This window comes from Diplotaxodon limnothrissa, linkage group LG5 (genome assembly GCF_057381915.1).
Source record: "Diplotaxodon limnothrissa isolate DT_005_m linkage group LG5, D_limnothrissa_male_GT1.1, whole genome shotgun sequence".
Taxonomy (NCBI): domain Eukaryota; kingdom Metazoa; phylum Chordata; class Actinopteri; order Cichliformes; family Cichlidae; genus Diplotaxodon; species Diplotaxodon limnothrissa.
In genome coordinates, this window is record NC_140600.1 from 25,031,888 (window position 1) to 25,050,164 (window position 18,277).

At 41.0% G+C, this 18,277-nt stretch overlaps 2 protein-coding genes across 2 annotated transcripts; both read left to right on the forward strand.

The window, feature by feature from the left end:
- Positions 1-4,155: 4,155 nt before the first annotated feature.
- hyal2a (hyaluronidase 2a) lies at positions 4,156-8,903 on the forward strand. The gene is made up of 5 exons (XM_085354354.1): positions 4,156-4,206; positions 4,348-4,419; positions 4,840-5,812; positions 6,284-6,373; positions 7,926-8,903. The coding sequence occupies exons 3-5, from the start codon at positions 4,883-4,885 to the stop codon at positions 8,316-8,318; spliced, it is 1,413 nt and encodes a 470-aa protein (XP_085210480.1). The 5' UTR covers positions 4,156-4,206; positions 4,348-4,419; positions 4,840-4,882; the 3' UTR covers positions 8,319-8,903.
- A 952-nt stretch (positions 8,904-9,855) lies between these two features.
- Positions 9,856-17,840, forward strand: hyal1 (hyaluronidase 1). The gene is made up of 4 exons (XM_085354356.1): positions 9,856-9,916; positions 10,259-11,169; positions 11,259-11,348; positions 16,313-17,840. The coding sequence occupies exons 1-4, from the start codon at positions 9,856-9,858 to the stop codon at positions 16,637-16,639; spliced, it is 1,389 nt and encodes a 462-aa protein (XP_085210482.1). The 3' UTR covers positions 16,640-17,840.
- Positions 17,841-18,277: the final 437 nt, after the last annotated feature.

The following is an 18,277-nucleotide window of genomic DNA, read 5'->3' on the forward strand; positions in this document are numbered from 1 at the left end:
AAATAGCAGCGCTCTGATCTGCGTAATGTGCTCTCTGATGTATGCAGTGTGTTTATACGGGGAAAAGTTGTCCATGGGGCTGAGGCTGAGAGAGGCAGTCACTATAAATTATCAGCAGCCTTGAAATACAACTAAACCATACTTTGAATTATGAACAGTAAAATAGATATATTGTTTACATGGGAGTAATTTAACAAGCTGTAGTGCTTTAAAGTAAAACAAAGGCGCTTACTGTAGCCATTTTTGTGCTAGTTCTCACATGGATTCTGTTACATTTGACTGTGTTACAGTGAGATCATATGTAGTCATTACAAATAAGTCGAGGAAACTTGGTGGTAATCTCCTATTTTTTCTAGTAAAGCCACAAAATAAGGTTATGGTTACAAATGATGTAATGTATGCACTCCTCAGAGACTGAAGAATTTATTTTGATGAGTGATGAAATTTTTCCCCCACTCAAAATGTTACGTCCGTATCAACGTTTTGGGATACGTGCTCCTCAGTTTCAGACTTTGTTTGCATTATGAACCTTTAAATGTGGGTTTTGTTGTATTCTTATATAAACTGGATGTTTGGATGTTACAACCATTTATAATTCCTCAGTTCAAATTTACCAAGTCAGAGCATTACCCCAAATGTATCACAATTCATAAAGTGTTTGGGACAAAAAGTGAAGATAGTAGGGTGTGTTGGCAGTTTCCCTGCCATTGTTTTAGCTTCCTGACGATCCCTGACTTCAGCTGATGTAATGTTCAGGAGGCAGAGGTCAAAGGGAAGCCGAGAGTAGACGGAAATGAAGCCATTCCTTTGTTCCTTTCCCTCCCTGTTCATTCACACGGGTCTGTCCGTGGTCCACTTTTTCCTTACTCTGCAGAGCCCTAGAGAGAAGCTGATGACATGGTGAGGTGAGTCAGCAAAGTTCAAAAGCAAAACAAGCGGAATGGATTTTGGCACAGGAAACCAGAGAATTTCCAGGCTCCCCCACCTCTTCCTAGTCATGTGCTCAGGGATCTTTTAGTTAACATGTATCTCCTGGGGAAAATGTTACCTTTTCCAGGAATGCCGTGTTTCAGATCTTATTCATTGAGTACAGACGTAAGCAAAAGCTGTACCTGTTATTAGAAAATCACCTTCAAGTACAGCGCACATATGGATTCCCCAATTTTTCCAAATCATCCCAGGTTGTTAAATTTAGGTAATTACGTGTTGGTACATGGCCTTTACTATCTCCTCTCCACTGCCATATCTACTGTGCTTGGCAACATGACAGTATGTGGTACTCGGTTCCTCTGTTAAGCCCTCGCCAGTGGCTGTCATCACATGCTCCAGGCAGCAGTGAAATCTGTGTGCCAGATGCCTCTTGCCCACTTTCTGAAGTGTGTTCAAGACATTCAAGTCTGCATGAGTGGAAGGAAACTTTAAAATACTTAAGTACCAGCAACCAAAAGACTTGAGATAATAATTTTTCACTAGTCAAATAAAAAGAAGCTTTGAAAAATACACCACTGGTAAATTTAAAAAATATATTCATCAGACCAGTGAGATATATATATCTCAAAGGTAAATGTTATACCTGTAAACTGAACTGCACATGAAAGATGATGCACTGTGTAGCCCAAACAACCAAACTGTAAATTTATTAAAACATACTGTTGACATAAAAAAATCACGTTTTCAGAAGAGTCTGTGGAGTCCATTGAAAGATTAAGTAAGGCTAAGTAGCAGCCAGGTGCTACTAATCAAATGCACTTGATTAACTGATTATCAGCAAGCATGAGAACCTCTATAAAAGCAGAAACGTGGACAGTTTGCTGCCACAGTCATCCTAAAATCAAATCCCTCAGCAAATTAATTCTATTGGTCAGACTGTGCAATCCTCAGAGAAATTTCAAAAAAAAAATTCAGATTGCATCTTAGACTCTACAGGTCTCGGTTAGCATGCTACATGTTAAAGTTTACGGCGCTACAATTAGAAAAAGACTGAACAAGTATGACTTGTTTAGAAGGATTCAAATCACAAGTCTTGGACATGCTGTGTCCTTTGTGTCCTTTGGGCATATGAGATCAAAGTGAAGATGTCTGGCCATAATGAGTGCTGTTTGACAAAAACCAAAGCATACCAGCAGGTCACCATAGCATTTCAAAGAGGAAAGATCATTTGGAAGAACCAAACATGATTTATTGAGATAGAGAAATTAATTTATTTGGCAGTTAGACTTCAATGACCCATCATGGCAGGATGGATTCCCAGAGGTGACAGGATTTAGGACAGGACTCCCCAGAGCCTGAGGTGGAGATGGGGAGGAGGTATGAATGCATGAATGAGAATCTGAAAGGGAGAATGATGGAGAGCACAGATTTAAAACATGCAGATTGGAAGCTGATTGGGTCAAAGAAGGCGGGCCGGAAGATGATTGGAATCGAGTAATGATAACAGAAATGAGTTTGGCAATGTGAGAAAGTGGTTATGAAGTACAGACCAGAAGCGGCCAAACACTCAGAAAAGGAGGCAGATGAATGATTACAGATATTCTGTACTGAACTTATGGACGACCTTCATATGAGCACAAACACCTCATACCAACTGTCAGCACGGTGGTGCCGGGGTGATAATTGGGGCTTGTTTTGCAGGCATAGGACACTTTGCAGTCGTTGAGTCGACCATGAACTACTCTGTATACCAAAGTACTCTAGAGTCAAATGTGAGTCCAACAGCTAAAATTTGGCTGAAACTGGGTCATGCAACAGGATGATGATCCCACGCACAGCAGGAACTCTACCAGAATGCCTGAAAAAGAAAAGAATCAAGGTGTTGCAATAGTCAAAACCCAGCTGTTTATCCGCCTGAAATGCTGTGGCTGGACCTCAAGAGAGTTGTGCAAAAATGAATCTCTGGAAACATCAACAAACAGAAGGAACATTGTAGAGCAGAGTGGGTCGAAATTCCTCCACGGAGATTAGAGAGACTGATAAAGTCAAACAGAAAACAAACACTTCACGTTACTGCTGCTACAGGTGGCTCTACAGACTACTGGATTCTTTGGTGTACTTAGCACATTTCCAGTCTTACTGAGTGCTCAAAGAGATTTAGATATATCATGATATCATTCTCTTGGTACATTTTACTGTGTACAGTATAGAGCAGTTATGACTGAACAGCTTTGGGGTGTTTCTACAGTATTACCACCTTAAGCAAAAGATTTGAATATTTAAATAATAATTTAAAAAAAAACCCGGATGCTATATCTGCTCTTTTGTTTAAGCTATTAAAGTGATCTCAATGAATAACTGAATGTAGGAAGTTTTACAGTGGGACAAGTCTCACAAAAAGAAAAGAAAAGAAATATCAACACTAAAGGTCGGCAGGTATGAGTCAAAAGGGTTTTCCTGCCCCTGTTTTTAGGTCTGTCTGCTTTTAGGTTCGTGGGAAGTGTAAAGGCTATGAAAAAATTACTATTTCCTCCAAGATGGTACTTTACCAACAAGCATCTTTCCATGCTGGAACAATGTTGGCCTATACTTTTGTTATTGTTGTCAAGTTCACCTAGTGAGCACATCTGCTCAGATAACATCCATACTGTGGGTTGGCGCAGAGGTCCTGTTTGTAACCTATAACTGAGAATATTTTCTGAGCCTTATTTACGATAGAAATTAAGTTTGTTGTGTTATAGACAGTAACACAACACACAATAATATGCAATTTTAGGCCTTTTAAGGTGGAAAATGCACTTAAAAAAACTAAATAAAAATCGCCTCCATCAGATTTCTCAATATCCTTAACACGATTGTCATGCAGCTGAAAGGTGAGTTGTAAGCATGGTCTTATATTTAGGGATGTGGTACAGTGCCCTGCTGTGACCTTTTGTAGATATTGGCATCCCTGGTTACAGTGTATCTGTTTCACGGAGAGTGGAGGCGAACTTTCTCGGACCGACCCATTCAGGCGCTGAGCCGGGACACGAGGGTTAGCCTTGAGGAAAAAGAAAAACAGGACGCAATCAAAGCACGTCTCGCTAAGCTGATACTCGAAGCAGTTTGAAGTAGTGACGTGAAGAAACGAATTAGAGCCGCTGACAGATTTTTTTAAAGGATGTCCATTTCCTTTCTCCGGCCCCCCCTTTTTCCTCAGACCGAATGGAACATCCCATCCCGAGAGTGGTTTGGCACTCGGGACTGAACGAGTTGCAACTGACAACATCGCAGGGGGTAAGTTGACTTCTGTGAGTTTTACATACCGCAAGGAGCCGGAGAGCCGAGGTTATAAGACACAGCACAGCTGCATGTGCTCCTGTAAAGTTACCCCGTCGTCTTATATACTGAATTTTCTTTTCCTATTTGTTTTTAAAGCAACGCCAAAACGCGGAGTGAAGTTGTAGGCTTCTGTCTTCGGGGGAATGCTTCCCCAGCCTGCCAGTAAAGGTAAGTGTATCCATCTGTAGGGAAGCTGAAGTTGATTAACTTTACCTTTTTATCGTTGCTAATAAAAGAGCTGCAAACAGTAATTAAATTGAAGGCAATTTATGTTAACAGCTTGCTAGAGGTAGAATCCAGTTTAAAGAAGCCTATTTTTTGGATAAAAATTGTATTACCATTTTTCTTTTATTTTCTTTTATTTATTTTCTTGTTTTTAAGAAAATATTAATAGTCTGCAGACATTTATGTAAATTAATCTGCAGTGGCAATGTCACAAAAGAGAAGCTTGTGCTTCATGTCCATGTAATTATAAAGTTGGTTTTGAATAAATAAAATGGAAACATGTTTAAGGTTTGTTTAAGAGAAAACACCTTATTAAATGTGCATTCAGGAAACTAACATGTCATTCCCTCCTGTGGATTGTAGAGCAGAGTGTGGCAGTCCTTTTTGTCCATCCACATCTGAAGACATGTTGCACGGGACTTTGTCAGCTTGGAAAGCTCTGCTGCTGATTGTCCCGCTGTGGGATTGCCTCTTTGCTCTGGGACTGCAGCCCACGAGATGGCCACTGTATTCCCGAAAGCCTCTGCTCCTTGCTTGGAACGCCCCGATTGAAGATTGTGCCCCGCGGCATAGAATTCATTTCCAGCTGGACCAGTTCCAGATTGTGGCTACACCCAATGAGGGCTTTGTTAATCAGAATCTGACCATCTTCTACAAGGAGCGCTTGGGCTTGTACCCCTATTTTGAACAAGATGAAACACCGGTGAATGGGGGACTTCCGCAGGTGGCCAGTCGCACACGGCACCTGGAGAAAATGCCAGAAGATGTTAAGAAGTACATACGTTCAGAATGGGCCACTGGTTTAGCTGTTATCGACTGGGAGGATTGGCGTCCCCTCTGGATACGTAACTGGGAAGCCAAAGACATTTATCGCAGACATTCTGAGGAATTGGTGCGCCAGAAGAACCCAACCTGGCTTCCTGATCAGGTGAAAAAAGTGGCCCAGCAGGAGTTTGAGTTGTCTGCCAGGCTGTTCATGTTAGACACACTGAAGCAAGCTAAGAACCTGAGGCCCAACCAGCTGTGGGGTTTCTACCTGTTTCCTGACTGCTACAACCACAACTACGTGCGCACTCTGGAGAGCTACACGGGCCGCTGTCCTGATGTGGAGGTGTCTCGCAATGACCAGCTGAAATGGTTGTGGACTGAGAGCACAGCCCTCTTCCCTTCCATCTACATGAGCAGCTTGCTGCGCTCATCAGCCGCCGGACGCCAGTTTGTGCGGAACCGTGTGAAAGAGGGGATGCGTTTGGCCTCATCGGGCGATGGCTTGGCACGTCCTGTCTTTGTGTACACGCGGCCCACGTACATGAACTCCCTGGAGCAGCTGACCGAGGTGACAGTCTAACTTTGGAAACAGTGCCAGTGTTGAATTTGGTTCCTCTTCCTGGAACTTTTTTCCTGCTTTTTCCTTTAAGACACTAATGAAGTTTCGAACCAGCCATGTTACTGACTATATTCCGAAACATTTCTTCTATCTTTTTCCTGCTAATTCTTAGTAAAAGCCTGACATATAGAACCGTCACTGAGCACTAATGTTAATGCATGCTGTGTAGATTCATCTCTTATCTGCTGCTACAGTCCCTTCCTGTGCTGCTGGCATTCAGACACCCCAATACCTTTCATTTGTGCAGAGTAGGCAGGATGGGTGTTGGTCAAGTTAAAAGTCACTCTAAACACCCTTATTTGCTTATAGGAGAATGAGAACAGAAGAGCTGGGCCTCTACTTCACATACAGTAGCCTATGAACCTCTGACACTTACTTAGCTGACTGTTTTCCTTTTGTTTGACCTGTAATTTTTTGCAGACTGACCTTGTGTCCACGATCGGGGAGAGTGTGGCCCTGGGAGCAGCTGGAATAATCATGTGGGGAGATATTGCTTATGCACACAACAAAGTAAGCGTCCACACATCAATTGCGAAACGAACACATCAATCACTCAGATATGGTGTATGCATTTTTTTGGAACAGATGTTATCATCTTAACTTTTGAGCTGCTCTTCTCGTCTGTGACATGCGAAGGCATTTCATACTAGGAGATATTTCTCAAAGTTCAGGGTTTACGGTTAATGTCTTTGGCCACATGATCAGGTGCTGATTAAACACATATACGCTGACTGGGGCTTTGACTTCGATTCCATTTTGGGGCATTAAATCCAAAATCTTGAAATCATCATTAAAAAAAAGGGATGTTCTGCAGCAGTTGACCTGTTTATTTATTTTTTCAAAGTTTAGTTTTCAAACGTATTGGACAAGGATACATTTGAAAAGGTTTAAATCATGTCATAATATAACAACAGACACGCAAAACTAGACTTTTGTAACGATTTGAAGTGCAAAAGGCCCAAGCATAAAGAGACTTCAACAAGACAATTTAATTTCCGCATAGTGAGCTAACAAAACTTTTTCTGTAATTTTACATGTTTATTTCTTTCAATTTAAGCCCAAACAACACTTCTATATTATGCAAAAAAAAATCTTAGATCTTTGTTGGAAAAAACACTTGTTTTCCTTATATTAAAATATCTCAGGGATTAAATGTGTAAGTAAAGTTCTTTACACACCGATATAGAGGAGCTTCATTGGTCCAACCCACTTAGGATCAAAGTGGACTGTTCAATGTAAAATCATTTTGACATCCGTGGATTAGAGTGACTGTTAATCTAGCAGTCCCCAGCACCACTGGATGTAACTGAGTACATTTACTCAGGTACTTTATTCAGAATAAATGTATTTGTACTTTAAGTATTTCCACACAGCGTCCTGCTTTTACTCCATTACGCTTAACCAGCTTGGATAAATAATCTCTTTCATGCCTCCAAGCTATAAAAACGCATATTCCAGACTATTGATGCTCAGATCACACCTATTTTATACTCTTTACACTGGCTCCCAATAGATTTAGGATTCTGGCATTTGCATACAGAGCACTTTAGTTATCCCAGCTGCTCGCTGTCTTCATTCACAACTCAGAATCTGTTGTTCTGCGTACGTGACTAAAGACTAGGTAGAAGAGAGCCGTTCACTCTGTGGCACTACATGTATAATTATTATTGTTATTACTCTTTTATTATAAAATACCCATTTTATGGGCTATTATGACACTTAATTTTCCTATTTATTGTACTCTTTGTTGTGTAACAGCGCTTTGTGACATCTTTCTGTGAAATACGCTTCATAAATAAACTTGTGCACACAACCAAAGTAAGCATGCACACAACGATTGTGAAATTAAACACATCACTTGGATACGTCGCATTTATTTTTAACCACAGATGATATCATCTAAACTTCTGAGAGCATGCTGATTAATAAACAGCCTTTACTCACTTACAAAGTGTATTTATAGCAATTTGTACTCCATACCAGAGCTTTAGTTACTTCATATTTTTCAGATTAATTGCGCAGTACTTGAAGATTTCATGTATCCACTTATTTTTTCCCATAGACCACCTGCTCTGATCTGGATAAATATCTGCGGGGCACACTGAGTCAGTACCTCCTGAACGTTTCCACGGCAGCAGAACTGTGCAGCCAGACCCTTTGCGGCTCTCACGGGCGATGTCTGCGCAGAAACTCAAACAGCGACGTTTACTTGCATCTGAATCCCCTCACCCACGACATCGTCGAGAAGAACGGCAAGCTGACGGTCACCGGTGAGCTCGGCAAAGCAGACGGGTTAAGTTTTGAAGCAGACTTTCAGTGTCAGTGTTACAGCGGGTATCAGGGGGAGCTCTGCGATCAAACAGACCCGCTACACCAAAAAGGGACGGCGACTCGAGCCACAGCAGTGGCTCTGCAGTGTTTGATCTTACTGATTGTCTGCCTGCTCATCTGTTAATACCTATTATGTAACTGTAAAAGTCTAAAAGGAGCACAAGAGGAGAGGTGAAGGGAAGATAGGTGTGTGTGGTTTTTTTCTGTTGCTGTATATCGTAAGAACCGCTGTGGAAATTCCAAGGTAGTGTTTGTTTCTAACTTTTAATCATTTAAAAAAAGAAAAAAACTTGCTGGAAATGACCCTGTTTACATTGTCCTCTCACTCGCCGCTTGCCAAGGTGTCCATGCTTCTTGTAGAGAGGATGCTTCTGTGGTAAATGCTGCGAATGAGTAAATGTATGTGGTGAAAGTGGAAAACGATTCACTTAAATCTGATAACAGCACAATATATTTGAAGTGCCTAATTTCTTTTAAATCTTCTTTAAATTGGCCTCTTTCTGACATCTGATGTGTTTATAGAGGCATTCGCAGTGTTATTATTTATTTGAATGTATTTTTTATACGATATTATTGTCCAAAACATGACTACTACTTTTTTAAAAGGGTGACACATCTCCACTCTACGAGCCTCATGTTTCAGTGGCCTTTTGACTCCAGAAGCACAGTGTTTCTCATATTGATGTCTCTCATACAAAAATGGCATTTGTCGGTGTAAATAAACTTCTTTGTTGAGGTTGTTGTGTTTTAATTTAAGGCTGCCTAAGCGACACTGGGCGAGGGGCCATGGTCACAACTGACACAGGAGGGAGAACTCAGGTGTATTAGTGGTTCAGGATTTGCGCAGGCGGTTTGTGCGGAAAAGCCATTCAGGCTCAGACAAATATAGCATCTCCAATCAGCCTAAGATGAATGTGTTTGGACTGTGGGAAGAAATTGGAAAGCTCCAGCTAACGTGCAAGTTCAAACCCAGAACCTTCCGGTTGTGAGGCCATGGTGCTAACCGCTGTGCCAGCCAGTTTTGGATAAATAAACTGCTTTATCGTGCTTTGTGTGTATTTTTAGTAAAGTAAGTGTGACGCTTTTCTTTTTTTTGTAACTACATAAGGAGATAATATAGCTGAGATATGGTTTTGGGAGTAATACAGGCATGATTTTGTTGTCAGCAGTTGAGAGTGAAGCCTCTGCGGGAAGCCTCTGTGGCCAGGGGAGTCCGAGCCAGCTAGTTCTCAGGGATTGACTCATTTTGCCAGCAGCACCCTCATACCCCCTTCCCCATGTAATTGTAGGTTTTCGTTAACCACTGGTTATTTTTATATGCTTTTAAGAGTTGAGCAAAGCACGCATTTAAATTGCAAGGTGGAAGAGTTCATTATGGCTTCGCTTGGTGGTTTTTCAGAAAACGTCAAGCTTTCTTAAGTCCCCCAATAAACTGTTGATTGTCATATTTATATTCTTTTTAAATTCAAACAATCTGAAAACTGTTTTCAAGCTGTACAGTGTGATGGGAGGAAGTGCTAACTTGCCTGTGACTTTAAATCTGTGTTCTCCATAGAATGATTTGCATGTCTCTTGTTATTGGTTGTTGGAGGTCCTGTGGACACTTCTAATTGGTTCAGTGTTTGTTACTTCCCATTTTTCCTGAATATGTGTTTCAGATCATGAGACTTGTGGGTATTTCACAAGGCCACACGCTCCAATCCTTCTCTACTTATAAAGTCGGTGAGTCAGTGTTTGCAAGCTTAATGTTAGTTAATTTCACACATTATTTTGACACTAGAGCCTGTTATTTCTAGCCAAGTTTACTGCATTACACAACATCTGTAATGATCAGAAAGCTTTTGGCGTGTTAAAGGTGTTTGAAAAGTATTAAAGAAACAAGTAGTAAATAGACACATTTAAAATTCCTGGCTCGTAAACAGTAGAAACTCTTAAAACTCTTATTGATTTGATTTGCCTTACAACTGGAAAAGCTTTGTTTAAACAAATAGCAACATTTTGCAATATGCTCTTAAAATTTCATAATACTGCTGGGTAACATAAACACTGTTTCCTTCCTGCCAGGGATGAGGTCCTTGAAGCCTGCGGTGCTGCAGCACTTAATTCTGATCAGCCTCGTCTCAGGGCTGCACTATCCAAATTCACCTTTTTCCAAAGTACCTTTCCTGACTGTGTGGAACGCCCCAACTGCCAAATGCCTCTCTCAGTATGGCGTTAACCTTGACCTGGGGATGTTTAACATTGTCCACAACCAGAATCAAACCTTTATGGGTCAGAACATAACCATCTTTTATGATGATAAGCTTGGTCTGTATCCAAGGTATTCCCCCCAGGGAGAGGCTATTAATGGCGGGGTTCCACAAAACAGCAGCCTTGACAAACATCTCAAAGTTGCCAGGGAGAATGTAAACACCTATATCCCTGACAGGGGTTTCCCAGGCCTGGGTGTGGTGGATTGGGAAAGTTGGAGACCTGAATGGGAGAGAAACTGGGACACTAAGAAGATATACCAGGATGGGTCAAAAGCACTAGTGAGGTCTAAGCATCCAGACTGGAGCCCCAAACAAGTAGATGACGCAGCACGCATGGAGTTTAGCAAAGCTGCGAGGAATTTCATGGAGGAAACTCTGAAACTGGGGCAGGCGGCAAGACCTGATGGTTTGTGGGGCTATTATGGTTTTCCAAACTGCTACAACTACTACAGCAACAAAAGCACAGGCTACACAGGGGAGTGTCCAGCTGTGGAGTTAAAGAGAAATAACAGGCTTCTATGGCTGTGGAGCACCTCCTCTGCTCTGTATCCCGACATCTATCTCAGCATCCAGATGCAAAGTCTCAGCAGAGAAGTGCTCCTCTACTGCCACCACCGCATCCTGGAGGCAATGAGAGTAGCGGATCAGGTGACTCCGTTCGCACCGCCCGTGTACGCCTATGCTCGCATCGTCTACACATACACGCTGGAATTTCTCTCTCAGGCAAGAATCAGACGTTTCAACTCAAACATTCTGTGTCTGTCGTGACTGGGGCTGCGTGTTTTGCTCACCTCTCTGTTTCTGTCTAACAGGAGCACCTGGTCTACACTATCGGAGAGAGTGCCGCTTTAGGCTCTGCTGGTGTAGTTCTTTGGGGTGACCACGCTCTTTCTAAAACTCAGGTACAATAACTGACTTGTCCATTTGATGTAATTGGCTGTAATAGTGAAAGTGAGGATGTTACATTTCTCACTGATGCCTACAAGGGTCTTTGTTTTATAAGTTACGCTTTTAAAAAATTTTGAAAGTTACACACAGGAAACTGTATTGCACAAAAATTACTGAAATGAAAAAGAAAAAACGTACTTTAAAACTTCCTTATTTCATATTCAAGCTCTTTAGTTTTAAGGTCTGTTTGGAATCGCTCCACTGTATATTTCATTTGTTACCTCTTCGCAACAAGGCCTCTCAATCCTGCTGAACACACACAGTACTGGTAAAAAAGACAGTACACCCTTTTTCAACCATAAGGATTTAAGTTTCAGGACATATTCAAATCATCCCGCTCTTAGCAGGTCTTAAAGTTAAGTGAATACAACCTCAGATGGAAAACAAGATATGATATATTGCACCAGGTCATTATTTATTTAACAAAAACGAATCCAAAATGCAGAAGCAGTGTGTGGAAAAATACAAAATATCCTTACTGCTACCTAAGAAATTGAGATGGAGAATAAACTTACACTTGATTAGCTGATCATCAGCAGTGTTGGGAAGGTTACTTTTAAAATATATTCCACTACAGATTACAGATTACATGCCCCAAAATGTATTTTGTAATATATTCTGAATACTTTGGATTACTTGATATATCATCATGCTTTTTTTTTTTTTTTACAACTACATGAATGTATTGCTGTGTGATTTATTACTATTACTGAAGACTACTCGCCATACCAATACCAACTAGATTTTTAAATCTTAATATAAAATGAGTAACAGTAGGGTGGACATTAGGGTAAGGCTGCACTTTTTGCAGCGATCTCGTATAGAAAACTATTCCACGCGTATATAAAACAGGTCTGCGTCTCCGAACCATATTAAAGGGACCTCTGGCTAATACGTTAAGTTTTGGGCTCATAGACGAAAACTCGCTTGACTTTGTTGTCTGGGTCAACTTTGCTAGCGAGAGACAGAGAGAGGCGCTGAAAGGCTGCTCCAACGGAACTTATTGTTTCGGAGGAAAACACGAACACGGTGTACAATCGAGTCTTAATAATATCTTATTTACAACTGGGCTCGTCAGGCACTCTTTTTGGCTGTAGTGGTTATTATTATATTTACATGCTTCCAGCTCCCATTTCTGCTCAATGACAACTCGTACTTTTCGACTATCCTTTTTCTCCCTCCTCGCGCTCACAGATACATAACGAGTATGGCAGTCCATTCTCCCTGCAGCACGGACTACACTGCCCATGAGGCTACATTCTTTAGGGCGATGCCTGTAACACTCTATTGCCTTCATATTAAATCATTTTTGTGAATAATTTTTGTAAAATAATTCTTCACGTCATTATGTGGGCCGCAAATAGAGGTGACATGGGCCGCCAGATTGACAGACAGGCATAAGAGCCTCTAAATAGGCTACGCGTGTTGTTTAGGTTTCCTCCGGTGTGGAATTACCAAAAATAGAGAGAGCATAGCCTAATATGTGAAACAGGAAAAGACCGCCGTGTAATCCATTTATTTCAACAAAGTAACTGTATTCTGAATACCACCCTTGTAACTGTAATGGAATACAGTCACTCATATTTTGTATTTAAAATACGTAACGGCGGTACATGTATTCCGTTACTCCCCAACACTGATCATCAGCAAGCGTGAGCACCTGTGTGAAAGCAGAAGTTTTACCAATTTAATGGTCTGGAGCAAGACCCAGAGGTCAGACTGTGCAATGCTGATAAGAGAAATCGCAATAAAAAAACCCTGAGCTTCATTTCAGACTTCACGGGCTTCCATCAGCTTATTAAATGTTCAAGTTCATGACTGTGCAATTAGAAAAAGACTGAACAAGTATGGTTGTTTGAAAGGGTTGCTAGGAGTACCTGTTCTCTCTCTGAAAGAATGTTTCGGCATGTTCGGCATGTGCCCGCAAACCACGTTGAACTGAAGCAACATTGTAAAGAAGAGTGGGCCAAAATTCCCCCAGAACCATGTGAGAGACTGCTAAAGTCATACAAACAAAGCTGTTTCGGCATGTTCTGGAACAACGTCCTTGACGGATTGTTAAAACCACACACTGCATATCAGCACAAATACCTCACACCAGCTGTCAGGCACAGTGGTAGAGGGGTGATTCGACACCTTGCAGTCACTGAGTCGATCACGAACTCCTCTTCACACCAAAATATTCTAGCATTTAAAACTTAGTTGAAACTGGGTCATGCAACAGGGCAATGATTCCCAGCGAGGCAGCAATCTCCTACAGAGTGGCTGAAAAAGAAGAGAATGAAGGTGTTGCAATGAGAATTAAGAGAGCTGTAAACAAGTGCCCGCAAACCACATTGAACTGAAGCAACATTGTAAAGAAGAGTGGGCCAAAATTCCTCCAGAAGCATGTGAGAGGCTGCTAAAGTCATACAGAAAGCTATTACTTCAAGCTACTGCTGTTAAAAGTGGCAGAGGTGTGGACTCGAGTCACATGACTTGGACTCGAGTCAGACTCGAGTCATTAATTTTATGACTTTAGACTTGACTTGAAAAAATGTTCTAAGACTTGTGACTTGACTTGGACTTTTACACCAATGACTTGGGACTTGAATTGGACTTGAACCGGTTTACTTGAAAAGACTTGATATTTCACCCCAAATATAAAATTTAACACGCATATTATATAGAGATTGAAAATGTGACGTCATTCACGGGTAGAACCGCAAAGGATTCTGGGAACTCGTGGCAAGAAGTACTAGCGCACGCAGGCTTTCAATTAAAATCAGTTATACAGCGATAAAAAGAAACACAAAAATGTCAAGAAGCTGTTGTATTATTAACTGCAATAGCTGGTCACATGACAGCCACGGGAAGCCGACGGGTAAAGAGATCGGTTGTTATCGGATTACGACGTTTAAGAGAAATTGTTCAGCCATGTTTCCGAAGTGACAAACAGGCGACGGATGGCCTGGATTGCAGCCATTCAAAGATCAAATATAACGTCCCAGAACTCTCCAGCTCACAGGTTAGTCTGCTCCAAGCATTTACACAAAGGTCAGTGTTTTTTAGTAGTTAATACGTCATTTTCATAACATAATTGGTGATATAGGTTACAAGCAAGTCTGGCGCTGAACAGAAATTGTCGCGCTATGCTCCTTTATTTATTGTGCATAAATAGTGAATTGTCCTGACACAATATTGCGTTTCTCTTCTGTTATTATGGTACATTGACAAAAACATATACTTTTATTCACAGGATAAAACAGGTTTTTTGTATCACTAATTGCCCAGTACGATTACAGCATACAGTATTATTGTCACTGCTACATTTCTGTGATGCGTACCAGAAATTATTTCCACTACTAATTAATTACCGTTGAGCTCAAAGGTCCTATTAATAAACTGTTAACGAATGTGTATTTATGAAGACGATTTGTGAGACTGGTAAACTTATGATACGTACGATGGTCTTTCGTTCTACACGGTGCGTTTCAAGGTCCTGTACCCATCCGGCGGTAAACTGTACCTGGGCTTGTTGCAGTGACCTGAAGTTACTAAACTTCATGAGTGTATGCACTCACTCCAAGAACCGTATGCTTATAAATATGCATATAAATATGCTACGATGAGATAGCTGACTTCATCTAACTAGCAAATGTTTTCCAGGCTATGTTGGTGATGCAGTTTTGTTTTAATGTGTATGATATTTTTGTCATGCGATTTTAAAGCCGGTCCTACAACCGCATCCAAGAATAACATGCAGCTTATCTCAGAACTGTCGGTGAAAATTATTCTTGGAGCTAGGTTTAATTGAGCTGCATTTTAAAGAGGTGCAATTTCACAATTTGTGTATATTTTCTAAGTTCACTATTTTGTCATGTGTTGAGAAAAACACAGATTTAAAAATTACATGGTCTAATATTTACATTTAGCATAACTGCAACATGCTTTTTTTCGTTTTTTTTAATGACTCGAAAGGACTTGAAATTCAAAATTTCAGACTTGTGACTTGACTCGGACTTTTACACCAGTGACTTGAGACTCGACTCTGACTTGCCTGACATTACTTGAGACTTGACTTGAGACTTGAGGATAAAGACTTGAGACTTACTTGAGACTTGCAAAACAATGACTTGGTCCCACCTCTGAAAAGTGGTTCTCCAAGCAGCTGAATCGTGGGGTGCACTTAGCTTTTCACACGTGTCTTCTGCATTTCGCTTTAGTTTTTGTTAAATAAACAACATGGTGCAATATGTCACATGTTGTTTTTCATCCAAGGTTGTAGTTACGTGATTTTAAGACCTGCTAATGTCTAGATAATGCTTTTATCCTATCCTGATATTTAGAAACCTCAGAAATGTCAGAGGGCGTACTTTCTTTTTTAATGTGACAAATATGTGGTTTCATTTTATAAAAGGAGCTCTCTGCACAGCTGGACACTGATATTTGGCAAACATTACTCAGATGGGAGTAAATGAAGCATTTACTGGAGATTTTTTTTCAGCTGCAGATTAAAGTGGTTTAAACAACAGGTCTTTTGTATATGGGACTGAGTCAAAAGAAGCCAGAGCGCTTGTTTATGTGTTCATGAGCATCACCGGGTAAAAAACAAGGTGGCACATTGTGTTTTTAACAGTCTATTGATGATGATGCTAGAGTGGCGCTTTTCTCAGCACCTTTTGCTTTGACCACTAATAATATCTTTAACCGTCTTAATGTATTTTTTTCATGCTGAGTAAAACAGGACATGTTACCTGCTCTGAAATACGTCTTTGTTCATTTTGTAATAACTTTAGACTAAATAACATATTCATGCTGTTACCTGAGCATGCATATAGCTTAAAGATTCTGTTATGTAAAGTTGCATTAAAGCTTTTATTGGGCATTCTTCTGCACATCCCTGGTTTATCATATCCTGTTTCTTTCCTGCTTTCAGGCTACCTGTGCTGCCGTCAAGTCCTACATCGATAACACTCTGGGTCCTTACCTGGTAAACGTGACATCAGCGGCTACGCTTTGCAGTCAGACCATGTGTTCCTCTCATGGACGGTGTCAGAGGAAGGATCCACAGTCGAAGGCCTACCTCCACCTTGACCCTGCCTCGTGGAAGGTGGTGTCCAAGAGGAAACCAAATGGATGGAGGAAATACAGAGTTTTAGGACATTTGCAGCCACGTCATGTAAAGCTAATGGAGTCTGAGTTTCAGTGCAGGTGTTACGCTGGATGGAGGGGTCAGAGCTGCTCTGAGCCTGTTCAGCTATAAGACTTAGGCACTTTTGAAACTAGTAGCTAATTAATGGCTTCTTAGCAGTGAATGTATCAAGATACACTAAGACACTTTATTAGGTACACCTGGTTAGTACCTGGCTGGACCCTCTTCTGCCCTAATTCTTTGTGGCATAGATTCAACAAAGTGCAGGAAACATTCCTCAGACATTTTGGTCCACACTGACACGATAACATCACGCCGTTGCTGCCAATTTGTCAGCTGCACATTCATGGTGCAAGCCTCTGATATCACCACATCCTAATGGTGCTCTTTTGGATTGAGATCTGGTGACTGTGGAGGCCGTTTGAGTGCACTGTCATGTTCAAAAAACTAATTTGAGACAATTTGAGCTTTGGGATATGAAAGCATCTATCAGAATATGAATACACTGTTGTCATAAAGGGATAGCTATGTTTAGCAACAATACTCAGGTAGGCTACGGTGCCCAAAATGTGCTAAGAGAAAATCCCTCACACCACTATTTCATCACCACCAGCATGAGCCGTTCATACAAGGCAGGATGGATCCATGTTTACATGTTGTTTACACTGACTGTACCATCCCAGTTTCACAGCAGAAACTGAGCCTTGGCAGACCAGGCAAAACTTTTATAATCTTCTATTGTCCAACTCTGGTGACCTTATTCGAATGGTACCCTTAGTTTCCTATTCTTAGCTGAGAGGAAGAGCACCCGGTGTGGGCTTCTGCTGCTGCTTCTGTTTCAAAATTTGACGCGTCATGTGTTCAGAGATGTTCTTCTGCATACCTTGTGCTAATGAGTTGACCTCTGACCTCCAGTATCAACAAGAAATTTTCCCCCAGAGTAACTGCTGCTCACGGGATATTTCCTCTTTTTCAGATCATTCTCTGCAAACCTTAGAGATAATTGTGTGGGAAAATCCCAGAAGATCAGCAGTTTCTGAAACGCTCAGGCTAACCTATCTGGCACCAACAACCATGCCATGTTCGAAGTCACATAAAATCACCTTTCTTCCACATTCCGACGCTCAGTTTGAGCAGCAGGTCGTCTCGACCGTGTCTGCATTCCTAACGAGGCATTATCCCATGCATCAATAAGCTGTTAGACAGATGTACCTAATAAAATGTCCGGTGATTGTATATTATTATTTGAGTGACAGAAATCAGCTTTAAACTTTGATGCACTACAGTTTTTACAGAGGGTTTCCTCTACTGCAGTATTTTGTTTTATTACTTTGAACTTTTCTTACTTTGTCCATAATAAGGTTGGGCACAGAGTCTGAATTCAGTGCTCGCTTTCTGTTCTTTAATGGTATTTTAAGGCGTGTTACTAGGGGTAAAAAAAAAACTCAGCTTATCAGTGAAGGAGCGCTGGTGTCCAGCAGCTGAACAATGCAGTATTTGTATACTCAGAGACATTCTGATTTCATTTAGGGAAAAGGTTTGATTGCAACTCCGTCCTGTATTCACGTTAAACAAAGAAGCAAGAAACAACTGTCAAGACTGAGCAACAATTTAAAGTTGAAATATTTAAATACATTATTATGAGTTCTTTGGGGGTAAAAACAGTTACAAATTAGTGCTCAGAGAACACTATTATAATCTCTTTAAACATTTGTGCAAGGACCAATTAATGCATGAAACCTGCAGGTG